The 16,459-nt window shown below is 45.4% G+C and overlaps 1 protein-coding gene across 2 annotated transcripts; it reads left to right on the top strand.

Annotated features, from left to right (window-relative positions):
* Window positions 1–2,713: 2,713 nt before the first annotated feature.
* LOC135235357 (histone-binding protein RBBP4) lies at window positions 2,714–9,309 on the top strand. 2 transcript variants are annotated; one of them, XM_064300790.1, is made up of 12 exons: window positions 2,714–2,887; window positions 3,891–4,041; window positions 4,237–4,382; window positions 4,522–4,695; window positions 4,852–4,967; window positions 5,205–5,365; window positions 5,787–5,913; window positions 6,686–6,763; window positions 7,035–7,111; window positions 7,692–7,749; window positions 8,162–8,272; window positions 8,505–9,309. In XM_064300790.1, exons 1-12 carry the CDS (start codon window positions 2,872–2,874, stop codon window positions 8,565–8,567), a joined length of 1,278 nt encoding a protein of 425 aa, XP_064156860.1. In that variant the 5' UTR covers window positions 2,714–2,871; the 3' UTR covers window positions 8,568–9,309. The 2 variants fall into 2 exon arrangements, with proteins under 2 accessions (XP_064156860.1, XP_064156868.1); XM_064300798.1 differs by having other exon boundaries at window positions 2,715–2,887; window positions 3,894–4,041.
* The last annotated feature ends 7,150 nt before the right edge of the window (window positions 9,310–16,459 follow it).

Genomic DNA, 16,459 nt, shown 5'->3' with positions numbered 1-16,459 from the left:
CGCAGCTGTCGAAACCGGTGAACTTTCATGGCTTAATTCAGTGAAAACATTGCCGTTATAAATGGTTTATAATTCCACGCGAATGAGCCCATGAACATATATTGAATGGTATTTCGAAATCACTTCTTTTTTTCTTTTTTTTTTTTTAAAGATGAACGACTTGTCTGCATGGCGATATAGTTGCTTTTGTTTCACAAGACATGCGTGACGTTAAAGGGTAATTACATTCAAGATTTTTTAAAGCTGTAAACGTGTTTGTATGCCTGCTTTATAATGAAACATTTTAAACCATGCCGTTATTTCAGCGTTTCTGAAATAATATGATTTGTCAGAAAAAAAAAACTGAAATGCGTCTTGGTGCTGCCCTCTAACGTAAGAAAATATCTTTCGGTTCTGCATTCTACTCCGGCCCCACCCCAATCATGATGTCAAAGTACCGCTTTGGAGGTACTACTGCGTATTTCAGATGTCAATCAAGACATCGAGTGGGAACTTTGTTTGGCGCCCACGAATTTGTCAGTTTTTAACCGCTGATTTTCAAACTTTCTTCACTAGTCAGATAGCCAATTGTTAGACCGAGCCTGCCGTTATTTTCTAGTACTTTTAATCTTTCTGAATATCTGTACAAAATAAGTATAGTATCTCATTGAATCTGTGTTTTGTAGTTGTCCATGATCATGAAATGCACTTTTGTACGTCGCTTTGGATAAAAGCGTCTGCCAAATAAATGTAATGCAATGTTATAAGTTTTCATAGTTATTCATGATTTCTACTATTTAGTACGTGATAGTGTTAGTCTGTCAGTTGCATGATCATCAGATCTTTAATACAACGTGTATGTTAACTTCGATTGGTTTGTTTGTTCATAAAGTATTTGATAGTAGTTGTTAGTTTGTTCACAACGCATGAAGGAACGTGGGGCCACTCGGACTGTGGGGACACCCGCACTGTGGGGACATTGGGACTATGGGGCCTCTGTAGCACCAGCACCACCGCTCAACATTTCTGTGTAGCAGGTGCCTGTGACAGCTGTGAAACATTGCAGAATGAAACTCAAAATATAAATGACAGCCATTTGTGCGCTGTTCTTCTATTGAGCTTGACCTCCCGGCATGGCATACGTGACTCACCGATTTAAAAATGTATGCAATTTTGTCTCATTCGTCCATAGAACATTGTCCCAGCAGCGTTGCGGAACAATAAATGAATCCCAATCAGCTTTAACAGTACAGGCCCGGGTGTCAGCAGCGCATGGGTGTCCTCATGGAGGGCTCATAGAGGGGCGTGTCAAAACGGCTTCTGGCTTATTATTATGCTAGAACAGAAACAATAATACTATCCCTCACACACTTGAATATCACTGTTCTGGCTGGCCCTTCAAATAGCTCCTTGACAGTGGGATTATTTTAATCATCAAGTTGGTGAAATTTATGAATCAGCAGAGTATTTTTTTTTTCTTTTTTCCAGAAATTCTACAGCAGGCTGTTCTATCTACAGGCTATAACCTGAACTGGAGTGCGGTTGTTCTCAGCATGCAATGTTCAAACGTGGTCAGTAGAGGGAGACAGAAACACTATCTGCTATCTTCCTGTATGCATTAGGTATGACATCTTACTGGGAGGGACTGTCGGTGCTGTTTTGTGAATAATATGTTAAAGCTTTTAAGAATCTGCATCCTATGACAATTAATTTGCCACAAACAGAGAAATTACATCACCGTTTCCAATTTAGAGAATGATGCTGCTGAAAAGTGCACTGCTGCCAACGACTGAAGATTTCCAGCTGATGTGCTGTCTAGTCCTGGTCTTGATAACACATTGCCTTTGGCAGACAGGACACCTGGAACAACTCTAGGAGCCACATCTCAGGGACAAGTCATTCTGGGATGTCAGATGTTCTGTATGAACCTCTCCCTTGGCTCCTGTTGTTTGCTGAAGGCAAAAGAAAAAAAAATTAAAAAGCAAGGAGGGCTAATTAAAATATAAGCGATTAGCAAACTTAGCTTACAAACTTAACTTGCAAACAGGGGTCACTAAATTGGCTAATGTTTGCTGCCTTCGCGAAGCCATAACCGCAACCAAGCAGTGAGATATATGATATGATACCAGTATCTGAAATGATGAAATTGTTGGCAAACTTCCCAATTATGTGAATTTGGTCGTAATTAGTTTTTTTGTTGTTGTTGTTGTTTTTTTTTACGTTTCAGCACATCGTAACTATAATGAAGTGATTAATGTGTTTATTAGGAGATTTAGTATAGAGGAAACACGTGAGCCATATCTCTTTGTTGGATGATCAGTGTCGGGCAGATTACTTCAGATTATACAAGTAAAGTATATTTGGATAACTTCCAATTTCATTACCCAAGTATATTGTAGAATAAATGTGCTATTATCACAATAAATTAGTTAGTTTGTTTTTGAGATGATTGATTTCCTTTTTTCTTTGAAATGTAAAGTTAGAATTGGGACGGCAGGTATGCCGTCCAGCGAAGTTACGCCTTGGCGGGGCATGCCCCCTATTGGGATGGCAGGTATGTCATCCCGCCAAGTTACGCCTTGTATACCTATACAGCACAGAGAGTTTGGAACTTTTCAGGGCTCCCCACTGAAACAACAGCAACAGCCAAACATACACTCTCTGCTCGTCCTCTTGTGTGCGCGCGTGCGTGGGTAATGGAACCGATTTGAATCAGTCGACATTTTCCATCGAAATGATTACGATGCGCACATTGTTTAAGCCTGCTGATTGGTTGCTGTTGGCGCGAAGGTGGTCCTGGTTTCGTTATTCGGTGCTTTGGGGACAAAGAGCAGTCTTGCTGTTTTTGCCGACTGTATATCCCTCAGGTTGGATATAACCACACACACCGAAATGGCTGATAAAGAAGGTATTTCATTTATCTTTTCACTGTGTAGAGGAAACTGTCTTTGTTTTAGACAAACCACGAATGGTTGAATGAAAGTCGCCGGTGTCTTTGACAAAGTTGTTGGTGTTTAGCTATGCTAGCAGGCCTCGTTAATAGCGAATTACGAACTAGCAATTAAAATCGGTGCATAGACATTCGGTTCGTGAATAAGATGTGGTGTTTATACGTCAGATAAATGATACAGCTGTTAGTCGCTCTATATTCGAAATAACGAGTTTCCCATCACCGTCTTGTTGAATTGGTATGGTAACTTGGTGCTCCAATTGATACCTTTCACTGGACCAACCAGCAGTTTGGATATCCAGCGGTTGTGGAATTACGAGCTAACGTGTTTTCAAGCCAAGTTGACTGGTTATTGCAAAAACAATGCAACTTGGCATATTTATTTTCATAAAAGTTTTCTTGCCTAGCTGGTTTGGTTGTTAGCTAAAAAACCTGAACGACATATTGATTAATTCAATCTTTAAAAATGTATTAGGTTCTTTGCAAATAATACAACAAAAGCAACAATGTTTTTACATATAGACATCACAAAAGACTGAATAGTACGCATGACAATGCTTATGACAAATGCACATAAAAATTGTACCAGTTTGAACCATCATGTCTGCCGTATTCAAGTTTTATCCTTTTCCCCATGATTTTAAGAAGTCATTAAAGGGTAAGGGTGATAATACAGAAGGAATTGAATGAAAACCACATAGTTGAGTGCACTGAAGTCTCAAACTACTTTTTTATACAATTCCAGAAGCGCATCTTGTACATTTTTCACATTTTCACTTTCCATAATTTAATTCCCTCCCATATTTATGAATAATTTCCTATATTGGTGAATCAGACATTTCGCCATTGTTATGGGTGATATTTTTAACACCCTGTTAATTTCAGCGCGGCGTTCATTCTTCCTCGGTGCCAGCTTGGCTAACTTGCGCGTGTGTGGTGTCTGTCGCGTCCCCTGCGTTAGCAGCAGCGTTCGACGATGCGGTGGAGGAGCGGGTGATCAACGAGGAGTACAAGATCTGGAAGAAGAACACCCCGTTCCTCTACGACCTGGTGATGACGCACGCCCTGGAGTGGCCGAGTCTCACCGCGCAGTGGCTGCCCGATGTCACCAGGTTAGCTGTGCCGCGGGGGGCTCCTGGAGTGCCGTGGTGTAGGAAAACGCACGCTGATGTAGCATCTGGGTTTCATTATGCTGCACAGTGTCATGTTTTCCTGTCTGTGTGGGGGAAATACTAGTGAATTGCGTAGCAGAATGTGCAAGTCTAGGTTTAATAAACTCACAGCTGACTGTGTGTGTGTGTGTTTAGGCCGGAGGGGAAGGACTTCAGCGTGCACCGGCTGGTGCTGGGCACGCACACCTCGGACGAGCAGAACCACCTGGTCATCGCCAGCGTCCAGCTGCCCAACGACGACGCGCAGTTCGACGCGTCGCACTACGACAGCGAGAAAGGAGGTGGGGTCCCGGGGTCTCTCGCTGCTTCCCGCTGCCCTCTGTGGAAGTGACGTTGTAGCACTTGAGTCCTGCTGCATGTCGGTGTGCCCTGTTTTGATTGGTCTGTTGATCGGCGTCCCCCTGCTCCCGTTGGCTGCAGAGTTTGGCGGTTTCGGCTCGGTGAGCGGGAAGATTGAGATTGAGATTAAGATCAACCACGAGGGCGAGGTGAACCGCGCGCGCTACATGCCCCAGAACCCCTGCATCATCGCCACCAAGACCCCCACCAGCGACGTGCTCGTCTTCGACTACACCAAGCACCCTTCCAAACCAGGTACGCCCCGAAACACGCCTCCCAGCCAGGCACGCCCCCAGAACTCTCCTCCAAACAAGGTGCTCCCCGAAACATACTTCCCTCTCGCAGTAACATTTATTCTCATGCACGTGGTTTCTGCTGCCTTCTCTTCCTGTACCTGGGTGTGCCGGTCAGACCCTTCTGGAGAGTGCACCCCAGACCTGCGTTTGAGGGGTCACCAGAAAGAGGGGTACGGCCTCTCCTGGAACCCCAACCTGAGCGGCTGCCTGCTCAGCGCGTCCGACGACCATGTGAGAACCACCGCACCCCCCCCCGTTTGTTCATTCATTCATTCATTCATTCGTTCATTTGTTCATTCTGTTGATTTAACTTGTTTTCTGTGCTTTTCCATTTCCTCTCTTGCCCCCTTCCTGCCCCTTTCTCTTCCTCTTTCCTTGCCTCGCTCCTCCCTTCCTCTCTTTTTCTCTCTCTCCCCCTCTTCCTACCTCCTCTCTTCTCCTTCTCCTTCTCCTTCTCTCCCCCGGCAGACAATCTGCCTGTGGGACATCAGCACCGTGCCGAAGGAAGGGAAGGTGGTCGACGCGAAGACCATCTTCACCGGGCACACGGCGGTGGTGGAGGACGTCTCCTGGCACCTGCTGCACGAGTCGCTCTTCGGCTCCGTGGCCGACGACCAGAAGCTCATGATGTGCGTCCCTGTCCCTGCGTCCTCTGAAGTACACTTAGGAGTGTGGATCAGAAGTGCACTTAGTGTGGATCGCGTGTACACTTAGAGCGTGGATCGGATGTCCACTTAGTGTGCTACAGAGCGGAGTTGTGTATGTTATGTGGATTCCAGACACAGCCTTTCAGCTACTGTGGAGGGATTTTTGCGTATACACGTCTTCATACAGTTGAATGTAATTTTTTTAATTTGTGGGGTTTCTGCAATTATGAGGCCCAGGTCAACTGAAGTGGGGAGGGCTTTACATCTCAAATTTTTGTGTGTGCGTGTGTGTCCATGTCCGGGGGCTTTGTTGCGTGTGGTTGTGTGTGTGTCTGTGTCTGTGTGTGTGCTTGCGTTGCGTGTGTGTCGTGTCCTCGTGTTTGTGTGTGCGTGCGTTTCGCAGCTGGGACACTCGCTCCAACAACACGTCCAAGCCCAGTCATGCGGTGGATGCCCACACAGCCGAGGTCAACTGCCTGTCCTTCAACCCCTACAGCGAGTTCATCCTGGCCACCGGCTCGGCCGACAAGGTCAGCGACCGCCTCCTCCTCTTTGACACTTGGCCGTTCATTGGCTCGCAGCCCCTACGGCCAGTTCATCCTGGCCAGTCGCTCGGTGCCGCCTCTTTAATGCTTGTCTTTCATTGGCTCTCAGCTCATACGGCCAGTTCGCCCTGGCCAATCGCTCGGCGCCGCCTCCTCTTGTTGCACTCATCTTTAATTCGCTTTCATCAGGAATGGCCAATAACGTCTGTGGGGGGGGGGAGACACTACCGTTGTGTTGTTGAACAAGGATAAGAGTGTCTGCTAAATGCCTGTAATGCAATGTAACAACTGCAAGCCTGGCCTTATCGCCCCACATCAGACCTCACTAATGCTCTTGTGGCTGACTGGAGGCAAATCCCCACAGCCTAGTGGAAAGCCTTCCCAGAAGGCTTATAGCAGCAAAGGGGGTCCACATTAATACCCATGGTTTTGGAATGAGTTGTTCAACAAGCACATATGGGTGTGGAGTTCACATGCTGTTGGCCACGTAGTGTATGTTGAAGGTATGATGATAAATATGTTTTATAGTGTTTCTTTAAAAAAAATATATACATTATCTAAAAGCAGCCTTCAGTTTTGTATGGTTAGCTGTAATATTAACTTTTTAAGTAGCACTCTTCAAACAAAACAGCACGCTGTACAGATTTGTTTAAAGAGATGTAAATATATTGTGGGTGAACATACAGGCAAACTGTAGGCCCTGCAGTTGGCCACATGGTGGTGCTGCTGTGCACTGAGACGTGTTTTTCTCCTGCAGACTGTGGCTCTCTGGGATCTGCGCAACCTCAAACTGAAACTGCACTCCTTCGAGTCCCACAAGGATGAGATCTTCCAGGTGTGTGTGTGTCTGTCTGTCTGTCTGTCTGCCTGCCTGCCTGCCTGCCTGTCTGTCACAAGGACAAGATCTTCTGGTGTGTGTGTGTGAGTTTGTCACAAGGACAAGATCTTCCAGGTGTGTGTGTGTTTGTGTGAGTTGGCCACAAGGATGAGATCCTCCAGGTGTGTGTGCTTGAAACTTTTATGTGGACATGTATGCAGGTCATTAGTATCACCAGTTCTAGTTTTGGGGTGGCCTGCTGAAAGTGTTCCCTCTCACCCTCCTGTAGGTGCAGTGGTCGCCCCATAACGAAACCATCCTAGCCTCCAGCGGGACAGACAGGCGCCTCAACGTGTGGGACCTCAGGTGAGTTTACCTGTGCAGGTGTGATGAGGTGCGGCGGTGTTTACCAGTGTTAACTGTTTCGTGTTTATGAGCATGTTCTGTTCTGGAAAAGGTTCAAAGAAGGGCAACTAAATTGCTTCCTGGAATGAAAGATAAAGGTTATGAGGAAAGACTTATCATGCTCAATCTCTTCAAGTTTAGTAAAAGGAGACTTAGGGGTGCGTTGATTGAGGCTTTTAAATTCATGAAAGGGATTAACAAAGTGAACTACAAGAGATTCTAAATTTTGCTAAATTCCACACGGTGAAAGGTAAATTCCACATGGACATAAGTGTTTCTTCCAAGAAGGATTTATTCACACAGTGTAGAATAGCTTGCCAGGTCAAGTAGTCGAGGCAGAAACTCTGGGTTTTTAAGGCCAGACTTGGTAATGGTGCTGGATACTATCTAGTCTGTAGGTAAACGGAGAGCACTAGGTACTTTTACCCTATTCTCGCCATTGTGTTATGTTCAGTGGGTGGTACACTGAATGGGTTTATGATATCCAAAGGTGTGTTGGTGTCATAGTGTCTAACTGCTGAATTTAATCATTGCTCTTTAGTAAAATCGGAGAGGAACAGTCTCCTGAGGATGCTGAGGACGGCCCCCCTGAACTCCTGGTAGGTCTGACCTTTGAACTGGGCACCACGGAGTAACCGGATCTTCATCTCCTGTGTTACTTTCATCATTCAACAGTTGTTGGTTCCGGTGCTGTGTCACAGTAAGGAACTGACTGTTCACTGAAATTCACTGTGTTCTACATTGTCACGCCCATTAATGAGTGTTCATAAGATATGAATGTTCATAAGACACATCAACTTGTAGTGTGTTGGTATCAGTAGTGGGAATACTGAATCGACAGACTTGTACTGTTGCAGATATGGAGTTGGGTATCTGGTGTGTCTGTAGAATTTCCACGCTCTGCGCCCGTGAAATTAACGGGGAGTTCCTGGGTGTGGTCCTGGGGTATCTGCGAGATTTTGGGGATGGGCGGAGCACTGACGAGTCTCTCTCTCCCCCTCTCTCTCGCAGTTCATCCATGGCGGGCACACGGCCAAGATCTCGGACTTCTCCTGGAACCCCAACGAGCCCTGGGTCATCTGCTCCGTCTCCGAGGACAACATCATGCAAGTCTGGCAGATGGTGAGTGTCGCCATGGACACCACATCCACGGAGGAGCTGCTCTTGCACTGATAAATACACGCACGCGCACACACACACACACACACACACACATGTACGTGCACACATATTCATAATGCTCAGAACCCCTTCGAGAATGTTCCCAGTTTGCAAGCATGTCTCCAAGGTAGCAGTCCTGGCCCCGCCTCCTGCTCTCTGATTGGCTGACGGGCATCTCCTATGTCTCTTCCAGGCAGAGAACATCTACAACGACGAGGACCCAGAGGGAGCGGCAGACACGGAGGTGCAGGGATGAGACCCCGCCCACCTCCTGCTGCCCCGCCCATTCCCCACGGCCACGCCCTCTCAATGAATATTCCTGGCACAGTGGCAGATAGAGCTGCTCTTTATTTACAAACAGCCAATCACTGGACAGAGTCATTTATAACAGAGAGACAAGTGACACAACAGCAAGTTTTTCCAACTTGCAATTAATACAAGAAAGAAAAAAAAACAGAAAATGTATTTTTTAAATGAAAATTGCTCTTGTGGTGTTACATCTTTTTAAAAAGAAGTGCATGTTTATTGCAGCAATTCAGTCCTATTTTTTATGTTGGATTGTTTTGTTTTTACACCTCCTCATTCAAAGGTACTTCAGCATTTTTGTTATTTAACAAGCCCCCTGACTGAATTAATAATTCAGTCCTTTCCCTCTCTTCTTCTGAAGTACCTTACCTATGTGACAGATTCAGATTCTCTTCTTCACAGCCCTTGGTTTTCGCGTGCTCTTGCTTATCAACTACAGCCATTTTTTTTTTTTGTCAGGAAGGCCGATATCTGAAGGAACTGTGGTGCCGGAAAGTTCCGGACTCTCACACTTGTCATGGCTTCGGTCCAGAACGACGAGGCGTGTCGCGTTGGCTGTCCGTTTTGATTTTCTTTCGAGTCGCGAGACCGTGCTGTGACATGCGTTTGTGTCCCCTTGTACTTTTCTCTGCTTTTTTTTTTTTAGGTAACTGTATAAAGTCAATTGATGATAATAAATTGTTTTGTATCTAGTTTTTTTTTTTTTTTTTTTTTACTTTATAGATTTGGTGTTTTGTGTGTGTAAGGGAGAGCGAGAGAGAGAGTGTGTGTGTATTTAGAATGAGTGAACTGTATGTGGATGGTTCTTTGCTTATCTGAATTCCTGTTAAACGAATCCTCTTTGCCTAGAGGTGGCGCTGTCGATCTCCTGTTGAAGACGAAGAGCTTTTGTGACCAAAGTGCTACAGGAACAAATCAGAACGATTCAAATGAGAGCGATCCTAAATTGGGAGTGTACTGCAGAGTAGCGATAGCCCAGGCAGAGTCTGAAGAGATGCGTCTTCAGACCACGGGATACACAAACTGCATGCTCTGTGCCCAGATGTGGCAGATTAGGGCGGCAGTGTAGTATAATGGGTGAAAAAAAAAAACTGTCTTGTAACCTAAAGGTCACAGGTTCGATTCCCAGGTAGGACACTGCCGTTGTACCCTTGAGCGAGGTACTTAGCCTGCTTTTCTTCTTCAGTATATATCCAGCTGTATAAATGGATGAAATTTTAATTCTATGTAAAACGGTTGTGTAAGTCGTTCTTGATAAGAGCGTCTGCTAAATGCCTGTAGTGTACTGTAAAGATGAGAGCAGCGCTCCTCAACCCTGGTCCTGGAGATCCACTGTGTAGTCTGTGCTGGTTTGTGTCATAGCCAATCTCTTGATCAACTAAGGTGGCTGAAAAATGTCCTCTACCCTGATTGTGTGGTTAAACTTACTTTACCGCAGTAGAGGTTTGGCTTGTTGCCATTTGCTGTCAGTTTTACTCCATTTTACTCAGGTTTCCATTATGTACCATATAGTGCATACAGCGCAGTAAATGAAGGCACAAGTCAGTCTGACCGATTGAATTTCTTCGGATATGAATATGGAGCATTATTTTTAAGGGCATACATAGCGATTTCTGGCTTACGGTGGCTGTAGGAGGGCAATTTGTCCTTCGTTACGTGCAAAAACACTGGAAAAATTAGCAACTCGTTGCAATAGAGGGCTTGTCACTACAGTTGGAACCAGGGTTGAGAAACACTGTATTGGGGGGAGAGATTAGCTCCGTGTGAATAGGGTCTGTTCTTCTCTTCTTCGGGTGACCACTATGGACACACACTGCCTGTTAAGACCTGCCATTCAGGTGAGTTTCGTGGCCTCAGGTTATGCCCCGCATGGGGGGGGGAGGGGGCGGGGCTGGGCTGGGCTGGGGGGGGGGGCATTAGGTTTGGTGAGGAGAGAATTATTAAATACTATTGATTTGACTTGATCTGAGTCTTTAATTTGATCAGTGTGGCAAACACACCTGCCACAGGCCACCGAAGTGGCTTTCCTAGGGGCCCTCCAGCACAGAGACACAGGGAGATGATGTTCCAACAGTCCAGATTTATTTACAAGGGTTTGGCAAGATCTTACAGCCAAAGTGAGCAGATGTAACAGTCATGACCGAAGCTCCCTTGTGTGGGTGGGGATGGCAGATTTAACCTGTGCGCAGTGATTACCGCACTACGCACAGGTGCAGCCACTCCTGTTCCTGGGGCCAATTATCTAATTCTTAACCAATTATCCAATTGGCCAGGTCTAATTAGCTTGACCCAGGGCAGGTGTGGCTGCTTAAACCAGCCATCCCCACACCACAATCAGTTAAAACTTTTTTTTTTTGGTCTCTTTTTATGTAACGGACTGCAATATACCACACTAAGCACAATGTGAACGACATGGCCTGGTTTCACAGATGCATATTAAGCTAAGTCCTGGAGTTTTGTATGGAGAATCTCCACTCAAAATTGAATTGGCTAGTGATAGCCCTAATATGTGTCTGTGTAACTGGACCAATGTTCCTTAAGAGGGTGGATAATCCATCTTAACATGAAAAGCACCTAATAAGCAAAAATGAACACCTTGTGGAAAAAAAAATCTGGGATTGCACCTGTGATTGGAACAAAACCGGCATACTACAGGGAATCTCCAGGACGGTGATTGGGAACCACTGCTCCAGGACTTAAGTTTGATGTTCCTGGTTTAAATCAGATATCTGGTAAATCAGGTAACCCAGGTGCTGATGAGCAACAGGATCCTCTGGTTTTAGTTTTTGCAGTCAGGTATCACTGGATCTTGCATGACATGCCACGCATATCTTGATGTGTGTTCCCACTGGCTTCAGGCGTACATGTATTTGGAAGAGGTTACAGCATCTTAGAAACAAACCATTGGTCTGTCAGTTCTTTGTTTCGTTGTCTGCTCATACCAATGCAGACATTAAATTCACACGTGAGGCGTGCTCATTACGTTTGAAATGGGAGCCCAACTTCTATTTCAAAATGTCAATGCATTCTACAACTGACAGAATTTAATCCACGTCTTATTTCAAGCGGAAATAAGAAAGGTGAATTTATTACTACATCCATTCTCTTCTCCGAAATAAATAAAAACTATAACCACACCCCACCCACAGGAAATCCACACACACAAAGGCACCAAATCGTTCATCCTGTTCACAGGAGGCCGATATGAATTTGGATCCAGCACTGACCTAATAGACTGTTTGTACAGCAAAAATGCAGCCTATTTGGACACCAAAATGATACTGTGGTCTTAGGCAGCGGATACTGTGAAGCGCTCGGTCGCGTGCGGACTGCGGACATCAAGGTTGGCGAAATAAAGTTTGCTTAACGAGACACGGCAGTTCTCACGTCCTGAGAGAATTCGGAATGTTCTCTTCCAGCAATCGATAGCCTACTGTTAAAACCAGTCCGCCAAAACTCCCATAACCAGTTAAACAGTTGATAGCATCAACGAATATCGGCCACACCCCACCCGACCCGACCCGCCCCCCCCCCCACCTGGAGCATTACAAAACTGCGGCCCTTGGGCCGTGGTCGTCACTAGCCTATCAAACTTCGGTCACATCCGCACGTTCGAAAGACAAGCTGCTTTTGTAGCCTGCGTCTGAAACCTTTCAGTGCATTTGAGCGAACGTTTTGAGGAACTTGGAGAAGAACAAATCTCGTGTTAGTTAGTCAGCAGAAATGAACGTCCGCCAGCTGTTGATCTTTGCGGTGGCAGTTTTCCTGGTGGACCTATCCGGTAAATTTAATCTCATAGAATCACTGATTATTGCCTGCTCCTCTGGTGATGACTAAATTTGTGTTCGTGTTCTGGTCGATCGTTACCCAAGACCGACCAGGGGCTTGTGGATGCGTGTATGATATCATGGCAAACCGTTTTCTGTTCGAGTCTCGCAAACAGCGAAATGTTTTCGATCAGTTCCTTCAATCGTATTTACTTAATGGACAGGCTAATAGGAGGGCAAAAGGCGGGGTTATCAGTCAAAACCTTTCAGGCATGCCAGACATTAAGCTATACTGCTATAATAACCATTTACACTCTTACAATAATTATCGATAAAAGTGGACACCACTATTACCCAAAAGTATTGACAGAGGTGGGTAACCCGGCTTCAAAGAGTAAAAAGACTGACCATGTATTTGCTGCACCACCATGCACTAAACCAGCTGACTCTAATTAGCATAACTCTTCAGCATGATAGGAGCCCTAATTATTGTAATCAGCTGGTTTAGTGCATGGTGGTGGAGCAAATACATGGTCAGTCTTTTTACTCTTTGAAGCCAAGTTACCCACCTCTGAGTATTGATGTGGAAATTTGTGAGCACGGATTAGTAGCCTAAATTGTATCTCTCTTTCTCTCTCCTCTCTTGCGGTCTCCTCTCTCGGTCCACAGTGGCTAGAGAACGTAAGTAAACTTTGCTTTGGGGTGGTGGTGCTGTAACTTTGCTGTGGGGTGGTGGTGCTGTAACCTTGCTGTGGGCATGGCCGTACCCACCATTGAGGTCACCGAGGTCAGGACCTCGGTATTTTTTCCGAGGTGTATATAATGAAAGTCGTGAAATTGTCTAAAAATAACTTGGCACGGCAAAGATATTGTACAACGCCAAGATAACCGACTCATCTGATCACCGTCATTGCTTGTGTGTGTGCGTGGGTGGGTGGTGAAGTGTATGATCTTGTCGTTACTACAAATTTGTGAGCACGGATTAGTAGCCTAAATTGTATCTCTCTTGCTCTCTCCTCTCTTGCGGTCTCCTCTCTCGGTCCACAGTGGCTATACAAAGTAAGTAAACTTTGCTGTGGGGTGGTGAAGTGGATGATCTTGTCGTTACTACAAATTTGTGAGCACGGATTAGTAGCCTAAATTGTATCTCTCTTGCTCTCTCCTCTCTTGCTGTCTCCTCTCTCGGTCCACAGTGTTTAGAAAACGTAAGTAAACTTTGCTTTGGGGAGGTGGTGCTGTGACTTTGGTGTGGGGAGGTGGTGCTGTGACTTTGCTGTGGGGTGGTGGTGCTGTGACTTTGCTGTGGGGTGGTGGTGCTGTAACTTTGCTGTGGGGTGGTGGTGCTGTGACTTAGTGTTTGTGGTCGGTCATTAAAATGATCCCATTTCCCCCCTCAGCTTTGACCTGTAACCAGTGCAGTGTGGGCCTTTTTGGAACATGTCTGAACCCTGACTCTGTGGAATGTGATGCCTCGGCGCCCAACTGCTACACTGCAAAAGCAGGTAGGGACACCTGTACCCCCACCTGCAGACTGCCCCCCCCCTTATTATAGGCATAGTGCAGATATACTTATCCTGCAATGCTTACTTTCTTTCTGTGCACAGTCCATTTATACAAATTCATATCTTTTTACTGATATCCCTAATCATAAAACTTTGTCTTGATTTAATGTTAAGATGTGTCATTATACATCAGTAAGCTTGAATGCACTGGAAATATTAATCCTTGATTTAGTAGTTACAATGACAAATTAACCTATAGAATTATGAATGTTACGTGAACTGTAAACCCTGTTCCTTGATTGGAATATTTAGCAATAAAAAAACATTGAGATTAAATGCAGTATTACATTGATTTCTAATGGAGCCAATGAAAGCAGTTCAGCAAGAAGTGGCATCACAGTGACTACTGAGCACCCCCCCCCCCCCCTTTCCCTCCCGACAGAATTTCCCTCCATCTCCGGATTCCTGGGCTTCAACACTCAGGGCTGCCTTGACTCCGCCGCCTGCAACTCCACCACCAACGGCACAATTTTGGGCGCCATGTACACGGTCACCCGCACCTGCTGCATCACAGACAAGTGCAACCCAGTGGTCAGCGGGGCTGGCTCTGTCCAGCTATCTCTGACTGCTGCTGCTAGCGCCGCCCTGGTGGCCTGTGTGTGGAGCAGCTGGCAATACTAAACGCTGCAGTGCACAGCCAGACAGAGGTCACCCCTGCTCAAACAGCCTGTAATTACATTCATCTTGATCTCATTATGAACTGATTTAACACACACACACACACACACACAACACACGAAACTGGGTTGACTCCTTTTCTGACCACACGGTCTATTCAAACCCATCTGACACTGGTTTCAACATTGGAATGTGCACCATGACATAGATAAGCCCACAAACCTTTCACCCTTCAGTCTGTAGAGAGAGAGTCTACTTTGCTTCCTTGTCAAGGTTGATTTTGGATTTTGATGTCGATCATGCAGCCAAAGCGTCATGCAGGGTCTTACACTCACACACCCACTCTGTGGAATATGACGGCTCCACTCAACTCTTTACACAGTCGTTTGGGTCACTTTCTGTACCTCTGATCACTGTGGGATGCTTGTTCTGAGTGGTAGAACTCTTAACCAAAGTGTATTTATAAACCCTGACCTGTTTTGATTGATGCTTTTGCTGCGACTTGGAAGTTGAACAATGTAGTGTTTCATTACCAACACTGAATTCTTAAAACTCTTTTTAGCTTGTCTTTTTAAACCTCTATGTCACGTGAATATGTATCTTTGAATGACTGCATCTCTAACGTTTAATAAAGACATTGTTTGAAATGCACACCTGTTCGCGTTGTGTTTGTTAGCCTTACACAGTCTGTCCCTGATGTACTGGTCAGTGCGGTATATTGCAGTGGTCATGTGACCCAAAAGCAGCACTGACATTATAAAATATTTAGCAGTATTTATTTCTTTAAGTGTTGTATTATCGTGAAGCAGCCATAATTTTTGTATGTTTGCTCATAATAACCTTATATAATATCTTTTTATTTAAAGAGAGGTAAATATATTATGGGTAAAGTACAGGTGGACTGCGAGTTCTGCGGTTGGCCACAGGGTGGTGCTGCCGTGCACTGAGACGTCTTAAAATGAGGTGTGGTCAGGCGCATTGTTGGCGCATTGCTATCTTGAGGCAGTGGAAAGCAATTGCGCGATTGACCAACAGAAACCTGGTCTCAAGTGAATGGCGCAGTATTTTACTGTTATTTTAACGGCGCATTATTAAGATAGTAATATGCGCCTACGTAGGCGGGTGCACAACGCGCGGTATTTAAAAAAAGATACATGTCATAATGGTTAGTCATAATATTTATCAGAATATTTATCAGAATACTTGACAAATCCGGCTTTATAATAGCAATCCGCCAAAGTGCAAGTGCACCTGGCTTTTAAAGGGAATGGGAGATGACACTCTGATTGGTTTATTTCATGTTATGCCAAAAACACACCTATGATTAATTAAGAGACAACCCCTTTGAACCATGCGCCTTACTTTGCGCTCAGATTATCCGCCGTTAAACTAGCAAAAGTGGATTTGGACATGCCCTAAATGCACTTGCGCCATGCACTTTAGACCGTGCGCTTAGATCGTTAAAATATAGCCCTGTGACTCTCTGGGACCTGTGCAACCTCAAACTCAAACTGCGTTCCTTCGAGTCCCACAAGGACGAGATGTTCCAGGTGTGTGTGTGTGTCTGTGTCTGTCTGTATGTCTGTCACAAGGATGAAATCTTCCACGTGTGTATGTGTGTGTGTCTGCTTGCATGCCTTTGTATGCATGCGTGTGTGTGTGCCTGCGTGCATGCCTGTGTGTGCATGCTTGTGTTTGTGTGTGTGTGTGTGTGTGCCTGCGTGCATGCCTGTGTGTGCATGCTTGTGTTTGTGTGTGTGTGTGCCTGTGCATGCATGTGTGCCACATGCATGTTGTGTGTCGTCATGTGCATGATGTGTGTTGCTTGCATGCCTGTGTGTGCATGCTGTGTGTGTGTGTGGTGTGTGCCGTGTGCATGCTTGTGTTTGTGTGTG

This window comes from Anguilla rostrata, chromosome 1, assembly GCF_018555375.3.
Source record: "Anguilla rostrata isolate EN2019 chromosome 1, ASM1855537v3, whole genome shotgun sequence".
Classification (NCBI taxonomy): domain Eukaryota; kingdom Metazoa; phylum Chordata; class Actinopteri; order Anguilliformes; family Anguillidae; genus Anguilla; species Anguilla rostrata.
Note: the sequence above shows the minus strand (reverse complement) of the source record. Positions and strands in the feature narration are given on the sequence as shown.

What these genes read in the sequence shown, in the direction of transcription:
- LOC135235357 (XM_064300790.1), top strand. An exon ending in CTACGACAGCGAGAAAGGAG is followed by an intron (nt 4,383 to 4,521) that starts GTGGGGTCCCGG and finishes CGTTGGCTGCAG; the next exon opens with AGTTTGGCGGTTTCGGCTCG. An exon ending in CAAGCACCCTTCCAAACCAG is followed by an intron (nt 4,696 to 4,851) that starts GTACGCCCCGAA and finishes TGTGCCGGTCAG; the next exon opens with ACCCTTCTGGAGAGTGCACC.